Source organism: Ambystoma mexicanum, chromosome 5p (genome assembly GCF_040938575.1).
Source record: "Ambystoma mexicanum isolate Mex_15411 chromosome 5p, UKY_AmexF1_1, whole genome shotgun sequence".
Lineage (NCBI taxonomy): Eukaryota > Metazoa > Chordata > Amphibia > Caudata > Ambystomatidae > Ambystoma > Ambystoma mexicanum.
Window position 1 is genome coordinate 652,216,460 of NC_090930.1, and position 19,416 is coordinate 652,235,875.

The 19,416-nt window shown below is 50.1% G+C and overlaps 1 protein-coding gene across 2 annotated transcripts in view; it reads left to right on the forward strand.

The window, feature by feature from the left end:
• The window catches only part of CSTF2 (cleavage stimulation factor subunit 2), a 557,664-nt gene that overhangs the window by 438,282 nt on the left and 99,966 nt on the right, over nucleotides 1–19,416 (forward strand). For both annotated transcript variants that reach the window (XM_069613003.1, XM_069613004.1), the window contains exon 12: nucleotides 1,418–1,495. In XM_069613003.1, coding sequence (XP_069469104.1) covers nucleotides 1,418–1,495 — 78 coding nt within the window. The remainder of the gene's footprint in view (nucleotides 1–1,417; nucleotides 1,496–19,416) is intronic.

Genomic DNA, 19,416 nt, shown 5'->3' on the forward strand with positions numbered 1-19,416 from the left:
CTAACAAGGGGTGAAGCCACCACCCTACATGAACCGTGGTTAACAATTAAGAAGGGTCAGCACCCAGAAGAGGGGGACCCAGGGGGTGAACCATTATCACCCCAAAGAACTTTAATTTGGTTAAAGGAACTTTTGGTTTTGTTATTTGAACACGTCAGGCCCCGAAGGCAAGAGACTTTAAAAGGAAACAAGACTTGGCCATAGACGGTCCTAAGAACTGCCATTGGAACTGGTGTCTCGTGCTGGAGAAGCCCGAGACTGTACTGTGCTCCAAGCTCCCTTCTTACTCCTTCAAAACGTGGGAAGGGAGACCAAGGCTGCCGCATCCTGAAATATTGTTAGGCAATATTGTATGCAGTACCCTTTGGGTGCACTACAACAAAGGAATACTAGGTAACCCCTCATGCACCCTATTGTAAGATAGTGTGTGCTGGGTCTAGAAAGTTACAAATGGAAGTAAAGTCAATTTCACTTTACTGCTCTTGGAAACAGTAGTTTAGCCAAGAGAAGGTATTCAAACCGTTGGGAGATCTGAAAGACTCCCCTGTGCCAATGCACTGAAGGTGCTGTGGGACACAATGTAAAAGATGATGCCTATGGAGTTTGTCAGACTCGAAACCGAAAGAAACTCGGTGTTAAAAAATCACATTAAAATACATGAGACAGTGGGGAAAATGGTCTCTCTCTCCAGGTTAAAAAAATCAAGTCCTCAAAATCCAGCAAAGTTGCTGCGGGTCTCTAAGGTGGAGGGAATTCGCACATTTCTGAGAATTCAACACATTATTTGAGAATTTCTTTCTTTCTTTCTTTCTTTCTTTCTTTCTTTCTTTCTTTCTTTCTTTCTTTCTTTCTTTCTTTCTTTCTTTCTTTCTTTCTTTTTTTCTTTCCTTCCTTCCTTACCCATGCACCTTTTTTGTAGTAGTTGTAATGTTTGGCAATTGTTTTCTTAGTATAGGCCCTTTTATTTAACATGATGCTGCTAGGACTGCCTTATTTTTCTTTTGATGGTTGATGCTTGCTCCCATCTTAGATATAGGTTTAGATTAGGCCTTTTTCCAACCTGCATACTGCATTAATTGTTCAGTAAACACCCTTGAACTGTGATTACTTGTGTTCGTCTTACTTGTTGCCACCATGAGTTCCTTACGGTAGTCTACATGCAAGAAAGGGATATATTTGCAGGGCCACCCTTGATAACGACAAAGTTTCCGTTTTGGTAAACATAGTACTCCTAATCAAGCACTAGATTGCAGACTGTTCATAGCATTTGATTCTAAAACGGATGAAAACTGCAAATAACAATATTAATGTTCAGCAAATATGCAGATGTTTAGAAGAAATGTATGTATTCCGTACATTGTTTGCAGTCCTTGTGCATCTAGTTTAATGCTTGTTTTTCTCGTATCTTTGTTCATAGGTTTCTAGTATGCAAGGTGGAGCTCAAGGCGGCTTCAGTCCTGGGCAGAATCAGGTATCGCCGCAGGATCATGAGAAGGTGAGGGTGTGGGTTTATACTTAGAAAAATAACTACAATGTAAAATGTAATAACTATTTAATGTGATTTAGTTCATACATAAACTTTTCAAATAATTATAAGAAAAGAAGCTAAATGTATACTTACATAATAAAATACAGAATAAAGTACATATTTAGGCAAAAAGCCCCTCACTGGCGGGCCATTACCGCATCAAAAAATGCCCACAGGGCCCATAGTTACCTTAACGAAGTCCCAGGGGCATTACCAGACACGGAAATGGCCTGCCGGCGAGGGCCTTATTGCCATTAGTCGATAGATGGGGTAGTAATGGTCTTTTTTTCAGTTGAGAGAAGCGTTGCGTTTCGCAGCTAAAAAAAGGGGGTGGAGAAATGGCCATCGCGGACTCTGAAACCTTGTCAGTTTCCCCCCTTTAATGGCGTCCATCTTCTCCCAGGCCATTTATTTTTTTTAAACTTATTTTTCATTTACTTTAACCCCTTAAATGCTAAGGATGAGGTGTCTATTCCTCAGCACTACGTTTGCAGAGCTGAGGACGAGATACCTCATCCTTTTTAGCACTTATCTTTGGCGGGGGGCGGACCCCCCACACCCATGCTGCAGCTCCGATCTCTGTTAGGACAGTTTTTCTGAAGTCCAACTAAGAGCTTAGTAAAACCATTCAACTGAGGCAGTACACGACTCCTCAGTAGAGAGGGCTGTAGAATCAGTACAAATGAAATTGTAATACAAATGGTCCAACGAAACACTATGTATTGTAAAAATAAATGGTTTATTTAAATAGAAGTAGGCCCAGATAAATCTTGGGGGAAATAAGTACTATATCAGATCATAAACACATTATAGAAAAACACAACGCTATGCTTGAAGGTACACAGACCCGAGTATATAACCTAATTTGGAGCACCTAACGGGAGTTTTAGGGACGTCAAACCAATATTTGCTTTTTAGATTACTTTCAGTAATACCAGAGTAGTAGACCCTATCGGTTGTACTGTGGCGGTTAGGAAGAATTCACATAGTAATATCAACAAGACAATATACTTTTCTGATCTAGTGAAAAACAGATTCTAGGAACAGTATAAACCTATAACTCTGATTCAGGAAAACAGTTATTCTAGGGGAGTTGGACCGTGGGGTGCAATATTCAATTACAGTTGTTTTTCAGTTTGTTAGGCAAGAATTGGTGTAGTAACCCTGTGGGTAGACTACACAACGTATTTTTAACTTTCTAGACCCAGCACACACTATCCTACAATAGGGTGTTGGAGGGGTCACTTAGTATCCCCTCTGTCTAGGTTCTTGTTAGGGAGAATTCTCAAAAATGTGCTAATTCCCTCCTCCTTAGAGACCCCCAGCAACTTTGCTGGATTTTGAGGACTTTATTATTGTAACCTGGAGAGAGTGAGACCCTTTTTCCCACTCTCTCATGTATTTTTGTATGATTTTTACCTTGTTGATTCTTGTGGTTATGGAGTCTGACAAACTCCATAGGCATCATCTTTTACAATTGTCACACAGCACCTTCAGTGCAGTGGCACAGGGAAGTCTTTTAGATTTCCCAAGGTTTAGATACCTTCTTTTGGATAAACTACTGTTTCCCAGAGCAGTAAAGTGAAATTGACTTTACTTCGCATTGTACTTACTAAACCCAGCACACACTATCTTACAATAGTGTGCTGGAGCGGTTACTTAGTATCCCCTGTGTCTAAATGCTCTTGTAACATTTTTTGTTACCCTTTCCTCATTTGACTGGCTGGTGGCAGTGGTTTCGTTTTGAACTACCAAAGTTTGCATTTACTGCGACCGTACGCGGACCCGGTAACGTTAACGGTGGAAGCCATCTTTTTCAAAATGACGTCCAGCCATCCTTGTTAAAATGGTGCCTGGTCTTCTTTTTTCGCAAGGTCTTTGTGGAAAGGCCCTTCCAGCGTTTTTCTCTGCGCGCCAAACCAGGTTTTGGTCTCTTTGTTCATTCGCCATTAGCGGGCTTCAGGAGTGAAACCCGCTTCTGGCTCCAGACTGTCTGGGGTAGGCAGGAAGTGAGGGAGGTGCTCGAAACTCCCTGTGCTTAGTCTCCTAGGAGACCCAAATGCACTGTGTGGCGATTGGCTGGCTGACTGTCTGGCACGGACAGCCACCCTGCTGGGTGAGTGACAGCTAGGCTGGAATTATTGGGAGAGAACTGCATAAAAGGCGAGTCGCCTGGCTTGGAAGGCAGTCGACCACCGGACGAAGGAACCGAAGAAGAGCTTGAAAAGGACGGCTGCTGCAACTCTTGGACCGTTGGTTTGCTCGGTGATGCCCTGTTGCAGGTCCGAATCGCCAAGCTCGCATCGACAGAGAAGCCCCTGCAAGGACGACCTCTCCCTTTGAGTTGGTGAGACCAATTAACTCCCAAGTAAGCCACCTGGACACCCATCTCTGAGCTGGTTGAATTTCCTCAGAGTTGCTGCAGGAAACCGTGAAAGGGAGAGGTACACCAGATTGTGTGGGTTGCTTGTAAGCTGGCCTAAAGCTTTTGGAAGATCCTCCGGACTCCCACGAAGCAGGACTGACCAAGCCTGACCCCCCTCTGTCGAGTGCGGGACCTCAGATGTCAGGAAAGTCCACCTTGACAACCAGGAACGGCGCTTATTGCTATTTGCTGTATCGCAAAGGAGCTGAAGCGTGAAACAGCCACTGAAAGTAGTTGTCCGGTTGCCAGCTTTGACGGTGCTAGTACAGTGCAGGAGTCTCCGTACCTCCTCCCTCTTACCCCCTCGACTGAGGCCCAGGAATAGTGATATCTGCAGAGCTGCAAAGGAACAGAAGTCTTCAACTGCATCTTTTTCTTCTTTACTAAGGTACTGTAAAACCAGTCTGAGAACTTACCTTACTGTAGAAGTGCTTGTGACTTCCACAAGTCTAATCCGCTTGTGGCACTACATTTGATTCTTATCATTAAGGACACCCAAGAACTTGTGGAAAGACTTTTCCATTACTTACCAGAATTGCTTTATCCTATCCAAGACTTTTGGCTATTGACTTTGGCTCAGCCTAATGAATTGAATGACTCTTCTAGTGAACTTTAAAAGTATCTGCACTGCTTAAAAATATTTGTGATCCCTTGTGTTCTAATATCCTTTGCCTTTTACTTACTTTTTTAAGAGTATTCTGAATGCCAACGGTAATTTATGTCCCCAGCATCCTTATTACTGAAGTCCCCTGTGGGTGTAGGTTGTGTTTGTGGGCCAGCCCAAAAGGGCCTTTTCGAAGGGATTGTGTCCTCTGACGTATTCCTCATCTTAGATATATCCTTCCAGCTCTGCTGGCCTCGGAAAATTTTTTCTAGAGGGCGCTGCACGTCGACGTCCCTCGAGTCGATGTCCCTCGACAGCCGCCGTAGCGACGCTCGACGTCATCCTGCCTATAAAGGCCGCGCGCAGCGTCCCTTGCTCAGTTCCGTTTTTCCGCGCTTACTCTGTGCCTCGGAATACCGTTGCTAAGTTCTTAGTCAGATTAATCCTATTTACCTCGAGTTATTCGATCCATACTCGATGGCTTCCTCGTCGGAACCGACAACTCCTCGATCCGGCTTCAAAAAGTGTCGAGATTGTGGGAAAAAGATGTCGTTGACCGATCCTCACAGAAATTGTCTGTGGTGCTTGGGAGCTGAACACCATTGTTCGGAATGCGAGGACTGTATGTCCATGACAGCTAAGGCCCTGAAGGAGCGTAGGGGGAAGCTGGAGAAAGGTAAGACTTTTAAAGCTTCTTCTTCGTCGACGAAGTCGAGACATTCGTCGTCTCGTCACCATTCGCGCTCCAGGTCTCGGAGTGGGTCTCATCACTCCTCGAGATCGAAGCACTCGAAGAGGAGGCGTCGAAGATCCCCTTCCCCGACTTCCTCTTCCTCTGTTTCGCCAAAAAGAATCCCTTGCCCCACGAAACACAGTTCCCGGGCTGAATGGGAGGAATTCCGAAAGAATATGATGAGCGTCTTCGAGAAAGCGGCCTCGACCCCCTCGAAGACTGCCGAGAGCGATGCTCTGGTCGAAAGACCCGAAGGTCAAAAACGCCGCGAGTCGCAGTACCCGGCGAAAGAAACCTCTCGAGCGCGTTTCGAACCCTCGAGCAGGACTATGACCTCCAAACCTTCCTCGAAGGTTCTGTCGACGAAGGTTCTGTCGACGAAGGTCCTGTCGACGAAGGTCCTGTCGAGGTCGATGTCTTCGGCGCCGTTGTCGAGGGGACCTTCGACACACGGGTATTTCGACTCGACGCCGGCCTCGACACCGGCGTCGACGCCAAGAAAAGTCACGGTGACCACACATCCAGTGACTATCCCCAGGCCCTCGACGTCGATGGCGTCGATATTGTCGAGTAGAATTCCAATTCTGTCGAGGTCCTCGAGGCCTCCACCTCTGTTTTCGACGCCACGCCCGAAGCCTTCGACGTCGACGACATCGACGTTTTCGAGGCCAATAATGACAAGTTCGGCACCCTCTGCCTTGGAAATGGTATTTACTCCCTTTATGAGTTCAGAACAATTGAGAACTATATCCTCAATTTTAGAAGAGGGTGATTTGTCTGAACAAGACACATTTGAGTTACAGGGACCTGTAACCCCAGTTGGAGAGGAATTTTCCTCTGAAGAGCGCAGATTAAAGGATCTTCATGATTCTTTACATGAGGCAAGTGGGTTAGACACTTCCCCTGAGGTGGATTTTGCTAAGCCAGACCCGGGGGAGCATGCTGAAACCCCCTACAGAGCCTTAATGGTCAGGATTACAGAGTTCATGGGGTGGTCTGCACCTTCACAATCTTTCCAGCAAGATGACCTCACGGATATTCTTGACAAAGGCCCACAAGAGGATCCTGTGGTGCCCTTTCATAAAGCTCTTCAGAGAAAGATCATGACAAACTGGGAAACCCCAGATGTAATACCAGCAGTAAATAAAAAACTGTCTGCAAAGTACAGGGTATCTTCCACAGACCCAGAGTTTTTGTCTAAACATCCATCCCCAGAAAGTCTGGTGGTACAAGCAGCATCCTCTACCGATGTAAAGACGGCTTATCCTACAGTCCCACAGGACAGGGACGATAAACAATATGATGCTATGGCAAAGAAAGTCTTTTCAGCATGTAGCATGGCGTTAAAGTCTGTTAATGCTACTTGCACCCTTGCTAGGTTCAGCCATACACTTTGGGAGTGTGCTTCTACAGCGGCTGACTGCATCCCGGAGGGAGAAGAAAGGGATGCGTTCCTGAATATTATACAGGACGGTAAAGACGCTATGTGCGAATCCCTCCAGACGGGCATTGATTCGGCTGACAGTATCAGCAGAGCAATGGCGGCAAGTACATCAACCAGGAGATTTGCTTGGTTGAGAAAGTCTGGTTTTGCCCCAGATGTGCAAGCCAGGCTCTTGAACATGCCATTCGATGGCTCTTCTTTGTTCGGGAAAAAGGCGGATGACAGTTTGGAGAAACTGCAAACTTCAAAAGCTGCAGCAAAATCCCTAGGAGCTGCAATCCGTCAGACTCCTTTTCGTCCCACAGGAACCTCTGCGAGGGGCAAGTCCTTTCGCTTCTACTCCGCATTCGGAAGAGGTAGAGGACGACCGGCTCAAAGAAGAACTACCCGAGGTGGACGGGGTAGATATTCTAAAGCCGCAGCAACAGCAGGTGCCTCTTTACCATCGGCATCTGCATCAGCCGCCCCAAAACCACTCTGAGGACTCCCCTCACAGGACACCTGTAGGAGGCAGGTTGACTCAACATCTGACGGTATGGCAGGCTATCACGTCAGATGCTTGGGCATTGGAAACAGTCGCCCAAGGTTACTGCCTGCCTTTCCTACGTATACCTCAGAGTCATCCACCGGGGATCAGCTCTCAGAAAGCTCCAGATCCGCTCCTCTTGCAGGAAATTTTGGACCTGCTAGAGAAAGGTGCCATAGAACCGGTACCTGTAGCGGAGAGGGACAAGGGCTGGTACTCCCCTTACTTTCTCATTCCGAAGAAAGACAGAGGACTGAGACCCATCTTGGACTTGCGAGAATTGAACAAATTCCTCAGAAAAGACAAATTCAAGATGGTCACTCTTTCTCAGATCCTCCAGGCCCTTCAGTTTCAGGACTGGTTGGTATCTCTGGACCTTCAGGACGCTTATTTCCATGTGCCTATCCATCTCAAACACAGGAAATACCTGAGGTTCGCAATTGGCAACTCTCACTATCAATTTCAAGTACTGCCATTTGGGCTGACCTCCGCCCGAGGGTCTTCACCAAGTTAATGTCGGTAGTGGCTGCAAGTCTAAGGAGGGAAGGGATTCACGTCTACCCCTAACTGGACGATTGGCTGATCAGGGCTGTTTCTCCGGAGCAAGCTCAGATCCAGCTAAATCACGTGTGCCATTTCCTTCACAGACTGGGCTTCTCCCTCAATTTAAAGAAGTCACAAATGATACCATCGCAGAGACTCCAGTTCATAGGAGCGATCCTGGATACTTCCCTGGGAAAAGCCTCGCCACCAGAGGTGAGGGCTCAAGATATTCTACAGATGGTTACCAAGTTCCAGCATGCTCAACGTCTCCCAGCCTTCGACTTTTTGAGGTTGCTAGGCCTCATGGCATCCTGCATTTTCCTTGTGCCAGAGGCTCGCCTGAGAATGAGATCCCTCCAGTGGGCACTGAGGACTCAGTGGTCACAATTCTCAGGGAGAATGACAGATCTTCTTCAGGTTCCCGGCAGGGTGGCTCGAGACCTTCAGTGGTAGGCCTGTCAGGAGGGTCGCCTCTAATTCACAAGGGCAGGGAAAGTCAGGAGGGTAGCAAATCCAAAAGGGGTAAAGGCTTCAATGTTCAGAACTGAGGATTAGATTCTGGAACTGTGAGCTGATGGTCCGATCAAGATCGGGATGGCTGTTCATTTTCTGTGTTCTGTGTTAATTCTTTAATGGTTCCCGTGGGTAACAGAGAAACAGAAGTGTTGAACGTTTGGAGATGCACAAGAGTAAAAACACAGGGGAGACTTCTTTAGCCGTGGGGCCAAGAGATCGGAGAGAGCTCTTCTAAAAATGCACCCTCATAGCATCTGGGGGTGTACTGGAGAGGTAGTTCACGCAATATCTGATTCCTTCCAATTGAGATATTTGCTGAAGGTCATGAGAGCCCTCATGACCTGTGGGGTCGACCGGTTTCGATGGCTGGTAGTGATTCAAACCATCTTCTTCAGGACCGTAGTTCAGGATAAGGAGTAGATCAGGGTTTCAGGAGATTGAAACCAGGACAAATGCTGTATTGAAAGGATACAGAAGGGAAGGGGGGGCGAAACACAAGAGGAGAGCATGAAGGCTGGAGCAATCTATCAAGGAAAGTGCTTACTGGATGGACAAACAAGCCCAAATGAGTAAGAGGAGACCAAGTGAGTTCTACCAATATCACTTGGAGGTGCAATATAACAGGATGATTGAAGTGCCTGATCACCGGTGTGAAATACATGGTCTCAACAAGGTAGGCGGGAGGGTGGGAGGTGAGGGAGAGCTAGGGCATCAGTGTAAAAAGGGATATGAAGCAGAAAAGCTGCTAGTAACATGGGTACCTTTGGTCAGACTGGGCTGGAGCTGTCAGTGCAGTCTCTCTGAAAGACAAGAGGTGATGTGCTGTCAGCAAAGGTAAGTCAAATAAAAACTGGAAACAAGCCAGCTAATCAAGAGTACAGGGGCAGGAAGGGCAGTACCTGGATCCGTCTGCCTGTAGGTGTCCTGCTCGCGGTGCTGTCTTTCTGTCGGTTCTTGTCTTTCAGAGAGACTGCACTGACAGCTCCAGCCCAGTCTGACCAAAGGTACCCATGTTACTAGCAGCTTTTCTGCTTCATATCCCTTTTTACACTGATGCCCTAGCTCTCCCTCACCTCCCACCCTCCCGCCTACCTTGTTGAGACCATGTATTTCACACCGGTGATCAGGCACTTCAATCATCCTGTTATATTGCACCTCCAAGTGATATTGGTAGAACTCACTTGGTCTCCTCTTACTCATTTGGGCTTGTTTGTCCATCCAGTAAGCACTTTCCTTGATAGATTGCTCCAGCCTTCATGCTCTCCTCTTGTGTTTCGCCCCCCCTTCCCTTCTGTATCCTTTCAATACAGCATTTGTCCTGGTTTCAATCTCCTGAAACCCTGATCTACTCCTTATCCTGAACTACGGTCCTGAAGAAGATGGTTTGAATCACTACCAGCCATCGAAACCGGTCGACCCCACAGGTCATGAGGGCTCTCATGACCTTCAGCAAATATCTCAATTGGAAGGAATCAGATATTGCGTGAACTACCTCTCCAGTACACCCCCAGATGCTATGAGGGTGCATTTTTAGAAGAGCTCTCTCCGATCTCTTGGCCCCACGGCTAAAGAAGTCTCCCCTGTGTTTTTACTCTTGTGCATCTCCAAACGTTCAACACTTCTGTTTCTCTGTTACCCACGGGAACCATTAAAGAATTAACACAGAACACAGAAAATGAACAGCCATCCCGATCTTGATCGGACCATCAGCTCACAGTTCCAGAATCTAATCCTCAGTTCTGAACATTGAAGCCTTTACCCCTTTTGGATTTGCTACCCTCCTGACTTTCCCTGCCCTTGTGAATTAGAGGCGACCCACCTTTAGTTTTTTTGCCTCAGGATTTTTTCCAAGTATTAAAAATATTATTTCCTACTAAACCGTTGTTTTTGTGCTACCATCCTTGATATATTTAACGGTTCTAAGGAATTCAACGGCTTGTCCGTGCCCTCTTTTTTGTTTATCTCAACAACATACCCTGTTTGTTATTACAGGCCTGTCAGGAGAACATTCTGAAAGAACAGTTTTGGCAACCCTGGCCGGAGATAACAGTAGTCACGGATGCCTCACTCACGGGGTGGGGAGCCCACGCCAGCGACTTGACCATCAGCGGTCGTTGGTCTCCATCGGAGTCCAGACTACACATCAACCTGTTAGAGCTGAGAGCCATCAGACTTGCGTTGAAGGCTTTCCTGCCAGCTGTACAAGGGAAGAACGTCCTGATAATGACGGACAACACGGTGGCCATGCATTACCTCAACAAAAGAGGAGGCGTAGGATCACTACCCCTGTGCAGAGAGGCGATGCAGCTCTGGTTTTGGGCAATCCAAGAAGGAATCTCTCTATCGGCAGTTCACCTAGCCGGAGAGAAGAACTTGACAGCGGACGCTCTGAGCAGGCAGAACACAGTCTCCCACGAGTGGGAGCTAGCTCAGGAAGTCCTTCAAGAGATCTTCGCCCTTTGGGGAACCCCTCAGGTAGATCTGTTCGCCACCAGCCTAAACAGGAAATGCGACCTGTTCTGCTCAAGGGAATTTCCTCCGAGAGGAGCTCTGGGAGACGCGTTCATAGTGGACTGGGAGTTTCCGCTTCTGTACGCGTTCCCGCTTCTGTACGCGTTCCCACCGGTCCCTGTCATTCCTCAAATGATCAGGAGGTTGAGAAGATTCCGGCGAACCATGATCCTAATTGCCCCGGATTGGGCCAGGAGAACGTGGTACCCGGACCTTCTAGACTTGTCCATCTGCCCTCCAATTCGACTTCCTCTCAGAGAGAACCTACTCTCACAGAAGGGAGGTCAGGTTCTCCATCCAGACATCAAAACCCTCAACCTTCACGCTTGGCTTCTGAACGGCTGAGGTACAAGGATTGGGACCTCCCTGATGATGTTATGGAGGTGTTGCTTTCGGCAAGGAGGCCAGCAATAAAGTCTTTATACCGCTGCCGTTGGAACAGATTTTGCAGCTGGTGTAGAGAACAGAATATCGAACCATTTTCATGTGGTACACCAATGGTTTTGTCCTTCCTACTATATTTGGCAAATTCAGGCCTTCAAGTTGGCACCATTAAGGGCTATCTCGCAGCGCTATCCATCTTTAAGGGTACTGCGGAAGAACCATCCTATTTCAAATTACCCTTGGTAATACAGTTTCTAAAGGGGTTAACCAATGTTTATCCCCCAAGACCATTCCAAGTTCCCCTATGGGATTTAAACTTAGTACTAACTTTCCTGATGGGTACACCTTTCGAACCTCTCCATTCTTGTTCGTTAAGATTCCTTACCCTTAAAACTGTTTTATTAATAGCACTTACATCTGCTAGAAGGGTGAGCGAATTACAAGCTTTCTTGTAAAGCCCCTCATACAATCTTTCACAAAGACAAAGTTGTCCTGCAAGTGAAGCCTAATTTCCTCCCAAAGGTGGTTTCTGAATTCCATATCACTCAGAAGATTACCCTACCATCTTTCTATCCTCCTCCTCACCCGGGGAAAGAGGAAGAGAGGTTACACAGACTAGACCCAGGAGGGTTTTAAGTTTTTACATTAGTAGACTAGCCAGGATAAGACAGGCAGACCAGCTGTTTGTAGGTTACGCAGGTCACAAGCTGGGGTTACCAATAACTAAGCAGACCATTTCCAGATGGATCATTCTAGCCATTCTGGAATGTTATAAACTGGCAGGGAAATAGCCCCCTCAAAACCTTAGGGCTCATTCGACCAGAGGTATTGCAGCTTCATCGGCCCTCAAAAGAGGCGTGCCGGTTAAAGACATATGTGCGGCCGCTACATGGTCGTCTGTCCATACCTTTACACGTTTTTACAATCTGGATTCCTCCTCCAGTCAAGAGACTAGGTTTGGAAGGGCTGTACTGCATTCTATTCATCAATAGAAGACAGCGTGATGTCAGTACTCCCTCCTCCGAATATAGAATACTGCTATGGGAGCCTATCTAAGATGAGGAATACGTCGGAGGACACAATCCCTTCGAAGAACAAGTTACTTCTTACCTTGTAACGTTCTTTCGACGGGATGTTCCTCCGACGTATTCCTCATCGACCCTCCCATCCATCCCCGCAGTTCTACTTCCCTTGTTGTTGCAGCTTATGCTCCTTCAGGGTGATTAGTCTAGTCCAGACAGTAATACTGTGGGCTACAAAACGGAACTGAGCAACGGACGCTGCACGCGGCCTTTATAGGCAGGATGACGTCGAGCGTCGATACGGCGGCTGTCGAGGGACATCGACTCGAGGGACGTCGACGCGCAGCGCCCTCTAGAAAAAATTTTCCGAGGCCAGCAGAGCTGGAAGGATATATCTTAAGATGAGGAATACGTCGGAGGAACATCCCGTCGAAAGAACGTTACAAGGTAAGAAGTAACTTGTTCTTCTGATTCAGAAACTCAAAGTGTACAGTGTTGAAGTATATTTCTCCAGCATTGGATTTTTCATGGATTCACATGCTGTGAATATTCCCCGTCGTCAGGCTGGGAGCTACGGTCACTTTAACCTAGCGTTTTCCTATGGAAAACTTCGACAGTTTAGTGTCCTATCAGCGTCCTTTTTTGGGTGCTTTAGTCCCCACCAATAGGACGTAAGGTATAAATAACCCTGCCCCTGCGGCTTCCCTTCAGATTTCAACCGTCTCCAAACTGTTGATCGCCTCGTGTTCTCCGTGTTTTTGCACGTACGATTTGCTACTTGAGTATTGAGATGGCTTCTGGGGCTCCGAAAAAAGTCTCTTTTCCGGCCCTATGTGACTTGTGGGTTGAAGGTGTATGAGGGTGACGGGCATATGGATTTCCTCTACTGCCTTTACCCCCATCATTCGGCAGACACTTGTGAGATTTGTCGAGGGTTCTCGTAAAAGACTCTTAAGGACTGCAATCGGCGGCTGGTCTGTTGGATTAATGAGGGCACAGACCCCTCGGAGGTGGGGTTGGTCCGGAGCCTGTCCCTGAAGCGGCCTGTGCAGTCTGCAGAACATCGCCAGGCGGCGTCGGCCGAGCCTTCGGCTAAGAAACTACGTCCTGCACCAGCATCGGAGGTGGGGAAGAACAGTAGACCTTCTTCGAGTAAGCAGATGATGAAGGATGCTTCTTCATCTAAGCATAGTCGTTCGGACCATTCCCGGGGGTCTGTTAGTAGGCCCAATAAGTCGACTGTGCAGGAGAAAGGCTTGACCAAGAAGGACTAATCCTCGAAGCGCTCCTCTTCAGGGGACCATTACAGGTCGTCCTCTAGCAGGGAGTCCTCTAAACACCGGTCCAGCGCTGCCAAGCAGGCCGGGTCTCCGGTGAAATCTACACTGCAGGTGGCGGTTCCAACAACGACCTTGTTGGCGGTGGGCCCGTCGGCGACGGTTGCTCTCCAATCTACAGTTCAGTCGTCGACAGTGGGGTCTGCTCCTGCGACGACAGTTTTTGATAAGGGACCGATGCTTTTCTCGTCCACGAGGATGGACACGGAAGGATTGTTGCCGACGAGTGGGGCATGGCAGTCTTCCGCCTTTGGCTCGTACTGGACGTTCCTGGTGTTCCTCCACATAGATCTCCTCCGGCTGGGTTGCCGCTGCCGGTGAGAGAGGATCGTCGACTATCGTACCCTGAGAAGGGCAAACTGCCACAGTCGGAGACGGACAGTGTTCCGCGGGGCACTATGTCTACTGGTTCATCATCACTGACGAGGGATGACGCTTGGGACACGGATGGGGAGGTGGAACAGCCTCTGAGTCTGACCCAGCCTCCCCCCCCCCAAATGATGTTGGGGGCGTTCCACGCCATGATGGCTAAGACGTGTGTGGAGTTTGGGTTGACACCAGAGGAAGAACGAAGGATTGCTTCCTGTTCGATCACATGGACAAGAGAAGGAAAGCCGTATTCTCCGTGCCTATTCTGGACCACGTGTGGCAGGAGGGCCTGTGCACGATGCACCATCCATTTTCAGAGCCGGCTGTTAAAGGTAGACTGGAGAAAAAGTTCAAGGCCCCAGAATCTACCCCGAAGTGCTTAGTGTCGCAGCCCACTCCTGAGTCTGTGGTTTAGGTGGCGGCCAGCCGTAAGGCCCGGAGTCAGCACAAGTGTGTTACTCCTCCGGGCAGTGAGGCAAGGAGACAGGATGCCTTCGGGAAGAAGGTTTTGACTGTTGCGGCGACCATGGTGAAAGTGGCAAATTCCTTAGCGATCATTGCACGCTACGATCGTGAGATTTGGCATAGGCTGGCGCCTATTTTGGAACATCTGCCAGAGGAGCACTGCAAGAATGCCATGCTATTGGTGCGTGAAGCAGAGGATGCTGCCAATCGCAGTATAAATATTGCTGTTGACCTGGCGGAGTCCGATTTTAAGCAGATTAACAATGGGGTAGTGCTTTGGTGCCAAGCCTGGCTAAAGTGCACTGACTTTCCCCCGGAGGTGCATTATAAAGTTATCGACATGCCCTGTGAGGGGGCGCATTTGTTTGGGGAAATAAAATCGATGAGGCCCTCAAAGGGATGAAGGAAGACAGACTGCTAAGTCCTTAGGGGCTTTGCAGAGTGAACGCTCCTTTCGCCCGTTCCGAGGGGCTTTGGTCATGCCCGATTTGCTTCCACCAGGGACTGGGGTTACGGTCCGTCAAGTTATTCCTCCTAGGGGTATCAGTGATCGGCGCAGAAGAGTCGGGACTTTCAGGCTCAGCGGAACAGGGGTTCGCAGTCTTCCTATAAGGGGAGGCAAGCTAAACCACAACTGACTACCTTCAGGACAATCTACTGGGGGGCAGGATGGCGATGCATGTGGATGAATGGTGCAAAATGACATTGAATCGTTGGGTATTGGACACGGTGCGTCAGGGCCACTCATTGGAGTTCAAGTGTTCCCCCCGTTTAGACTCCGCAGGTGTTAGACTTGCGACCACATATTCACATCCTGCAGCAGGGGGTGGTTCTTATCTAACAGATGGGGACTATAGAACCGGTTCCGGTGGCAGAGAGGCAAAGGGGTTTATTCCCGCTACTTTGTGGTGAAGAAACCCAAAGTAAGTGGCGAGCCATACTGGATCTTTGGGCGTTGAACAAGAGACTGCAACGCCTGAATTTCAAGATGCTCATTCTTCAGGAAGTCATCTGGTCGGTACAGCCAGATGAGTTTCTGGCATCGTTGGATTTACAGGGTGCATACTTTCACATTCCCATGTGTCGACGGCACCGCAGGTTTCTATGATTTGTCATAGGCGAAGACCTTTACCAGTTTCGGGTACTCCCGTTTGGTTTGAAGTCGTCCCCCAGGATGTTTACAAAGTGTTTGGCACCAGTGGCAGCGTTTCTCAGACGGAAGTGTCATCACGTATACCTGTACCTGGACGACTGGCTGGTGAGAGGTTTGGCGCCAGGGGAGGTGCAGGGCAGTCTTGGTGCTACCATGCAGCTGTTGTAACAACTGGGATTCGCCATCAAATAATGTCTGAAGCCTTCCAAGGAATTGGTATTTCTGGAGGTGCAGTTTCGGACTCGACTGGGACTAGTGCAGCCCTCAGGCGAGCGGGTCCAGAAGCTCCTGCAAAGGGCAGCCGAGTGGAAGATCGGCACAAGGGTGTCGGTCCGGACCTACATGTCGCTGCTGGGGGCCATGGCGTCATGCATTCCGCTGCTGCAACAAAAATCAGCTCTTCATGAGGTCGGTGCAAGAGTTCCTCGCGGACTGATGGTCTGACAAGTTGGTGATCAACGGCAGACTGTCTTCGCTGGTGGAAGTGCTCAGACAATCTGGTTTGGGGCATGCCGTTGCTGGAGCCGGAGTTCCAATGTACTATTGTGGCAGATGCCTCTTAGACGGGATGGGGTGGCGCATCCCGGGGACTCGCAAGTTCAAGGCCTGTGGTCTCAGGAGGAATCTCGGTTCCTCATCAATGTGCTTGAGTTGAGAACAGTTCATGGTCTCAAGTCGTTTCTGCCGCGTATATGTGGTTTAGTGGTGAGGGTGTTGACAGACAATATCACCACAATGTTTTATCTCAGGAAACAGGGGGGCACGCATTCCAGGGTGCCGTTGAGGGAAGCGCAGGTTCTCCAGCATGGGGTCTGTCATGGATTCACATGCTCATGAATATTCCCTGTCGTCAGGCCGGGAATCCTCTGTATAGAAAAAATCAGTATCAGTTTCATTTCTGATCTTTCTCAGTAGTAACGAATCACTGGTCTCTGGGTCATACTGCCCCCAGCCAATGAGTGCCCTCTCCCTAAGCCCCGCCCCCGGCAGCCATCCTCAGATTTTTACCGCACGTTCAAGTGTTGGGAGTCCTCGTGCTGTAGCTCTCGAGCTTTTGCTGCGTTTTCGTGCTTTTTTCAGGAGATTTTCTCATTTTTTCGGTGAAATAGAGCCTCAAGCTCCACTGTTTCTACTTCCGATCAACGGGGATCCTTTTCGGAGTTTCTACGCCCCTCAAGGGTGAAGATTTTGTCGAGTTACGCTTTTGGAGGATTCCACAAGTTCCGAGGCCTACCCCGGACATGGCCCAGGAGAAAGGGAGCTCGACGCCCGGGAAGCTGTTCAGGACCTGCCCTGGATGCCAGCTTCAGAACGTTTTCAAGGACGACGAGCATTGGTTATGCCTCTACTGTCTCCATAGGACAAGACGCACAAGGAAAAGGACTGCGCGTTTTGTGGGAACATGTCGGAGCGGACCATGAAGGATCGCCACCTCCGTCTCGCCAACTGGTTGGAAGGTAAGAGCCCGCCAGGCGAGAAGAGGAAAAAGAAGTCTGAGCGGTCTTCTAAGTCCTATGAGGGTGCTCCGGCGACGGGGGCCCAACAAAAGGCTAAGCACCGCGAGTCCGCGGGCACCGGGAGCACTGAACGGTCGGGCTCCTTGGCTGCCAGGCAGGGCGCATCCTCCCCGGCGCCATCGACCACGAGCCAACGCTCTGGCTTGGGTAAGAGGAAGTCCGAGAACCCGGCGAAGCTTCTGGAGAGGCCCTGGTCGATCTCGAAGATTCCGGCAGAGGGGGAGCGAGGCTCGGACCCTCCCCCAAGGTGAAGGCCCCAGGCGTACAGAAGGTGACGTTGGCCTTAATTCACCCTGCTAAGACCTCGATTATGGATGTCGCCGCGGCCCTGGCTCAGCCTGTGGAGGCTACACCAGTGGAGGCGCCCTCAGGTACCAGAGTCTCCCTGCCACCGCGGAGGGGGGAGTCTTTCAGGCCCATCGAGAAGACCCCCACAAAGTCCTCGTTGGAAAGGGTGGGGGAGGGGTTGGTGGCCATCGTGGATACGGACACGAACTCTGAAGAGGAGCTCATCCTTGTCGTGGAGGAGGCCCAGTCCATCGGGAGGGATCCCGATGAGGGCGACGACGAGGGTGCCGCAGGACACCTCGGCGGCCATTTTGTCAGCCATCCAGTCCTTATGCTCGGAGATAAGGACTAGGTTGCCCTTTCCCCTGACGGAGGTACCTGAGCCAGACCCGACGGGGGAACCGGAGCCAGGACCTTCGGACAGCCCACCACTTAAGAGGAGGACGACGCATCCTAGGCCTCCTCTCCCGCCTCTGCAGCCTTCTCTGTCTTCCCCTCAGTCCACCACCCACGGGGATTATACAGGCATGGACACGACTACAACGGGTACGGATGACGACGGAGGCGACGACGGGACGTGTCCTCCGTCGCCCCTTGCCCGAACGTCCCCGCCCGACGAGATTGGATCCTTCCATGCTATGATTTCCAGGGCATCTGAGCTCTTCCAGCTCTGCCCCGAAGAAAAGAAGGAAGGGGTTCCTTTACCAACGGCGCGAGGCTTAAAGGAAGACGGTCCTGGCCGTACTGCTTCTCGATGACATCTGGGATGAGGGGCTCGCCCTCCTCAAGAACCCTGCCACGGCTCCTGCGAAAAGGGACCGGTACGAGAAGTACCGGGTCCCCGACGCTGCCCCCTTGTGCCTTAGGGTGCAACCTACCCCGGATTCGGTCGTTTCGGCGGTGCCCAAGAAGAAAGCGGGGGGGGGTCATCGGCCTCGACTTCAACCTCCCCACCGGACGGCGAGGGTAGGAAGCTGGATGCGATGGGACGACGGGTCATCTCATCTGAAGCGACGACCATCAAGGCGGCCAAGGCCCTGGCCATCGTAGCCCGCTATGACAGGGAGTTATGGTTCAAGATCGCCCCTCTGTTGGACTTCCTTCCGGACGCCAAGAGAACTGAGGCCCTGGAAATCTTACAGGAAGGTGAGATTGCCTCGGACCATACCATTACGGTGGCTACGGACATCGCCGACACTGGTTTCCGTCAGTTGGGCAACAGCGTTTGCCTGAGACGACGAGGATAGCTCAAGGCGACGAATTTCCTCCAGGACATACAGACCAAGGTTTTGGACATGCCTTTCGATGGGAACAACCTTTTTGGCAAGGCAGTTGATGAGTCCCTTCAGGCGATCAAGACGGACACGGAGACGGCCCGTGCACTGGGTGTGCTCCAACAGCGACGGCCGTCCTTTCGGAGCTCCGGAGGCAGACAGGGTGCCTCCAAGGGAGCCGGCAGCAGCTCCTCTACGTACCGTCAAGCGGCAAGATTTTCGTCGCAGGAGGCCTACAGGGGATGCGGCAAGTCAGGTGGATCCCGCCGTCGTCGCCAAGGTGGTCAAGGAGGCAAAGCGGCCTCCAAGCAAGATTGAACCGACCGTCGGGTCGGGCCCCCGCCGAAGCACCCTGGTGGGAGACCGGCTGACGAAGTTCATCGGCGTGTGGGAGTCCATCTCCACCGACCGTTGGGTGCTGGATGCCCTGGCCCGGGGGCACGCCCTCGAGTTCCACAAGAGGTGCCCCCGCATTCCTCCTGTGGCCAGGAAGGAAAATCAGGTCCCTCAACTGCTGTTGGAAGTAAGGGCAATGCTCAGGAAACGTGCCATCGAGCTCGTTCCAAAGAGGCTTCGGGGCTCCGGAGTTTACTCAAGATACTTCCTCGTAAAGAAGAAGACAGGAGGATGGCGTCCCATCCTGGACCTGCGACGACTGAACAAATACATCAAGGCACAGAAGTTCCGGATGGTCACCCTCCAGCACATGCTGGGACAGCTGGAGGAGGGCGATTTCCTGTCGTCGTTGGACTTGGAGGATGCATACTTCCACATCCC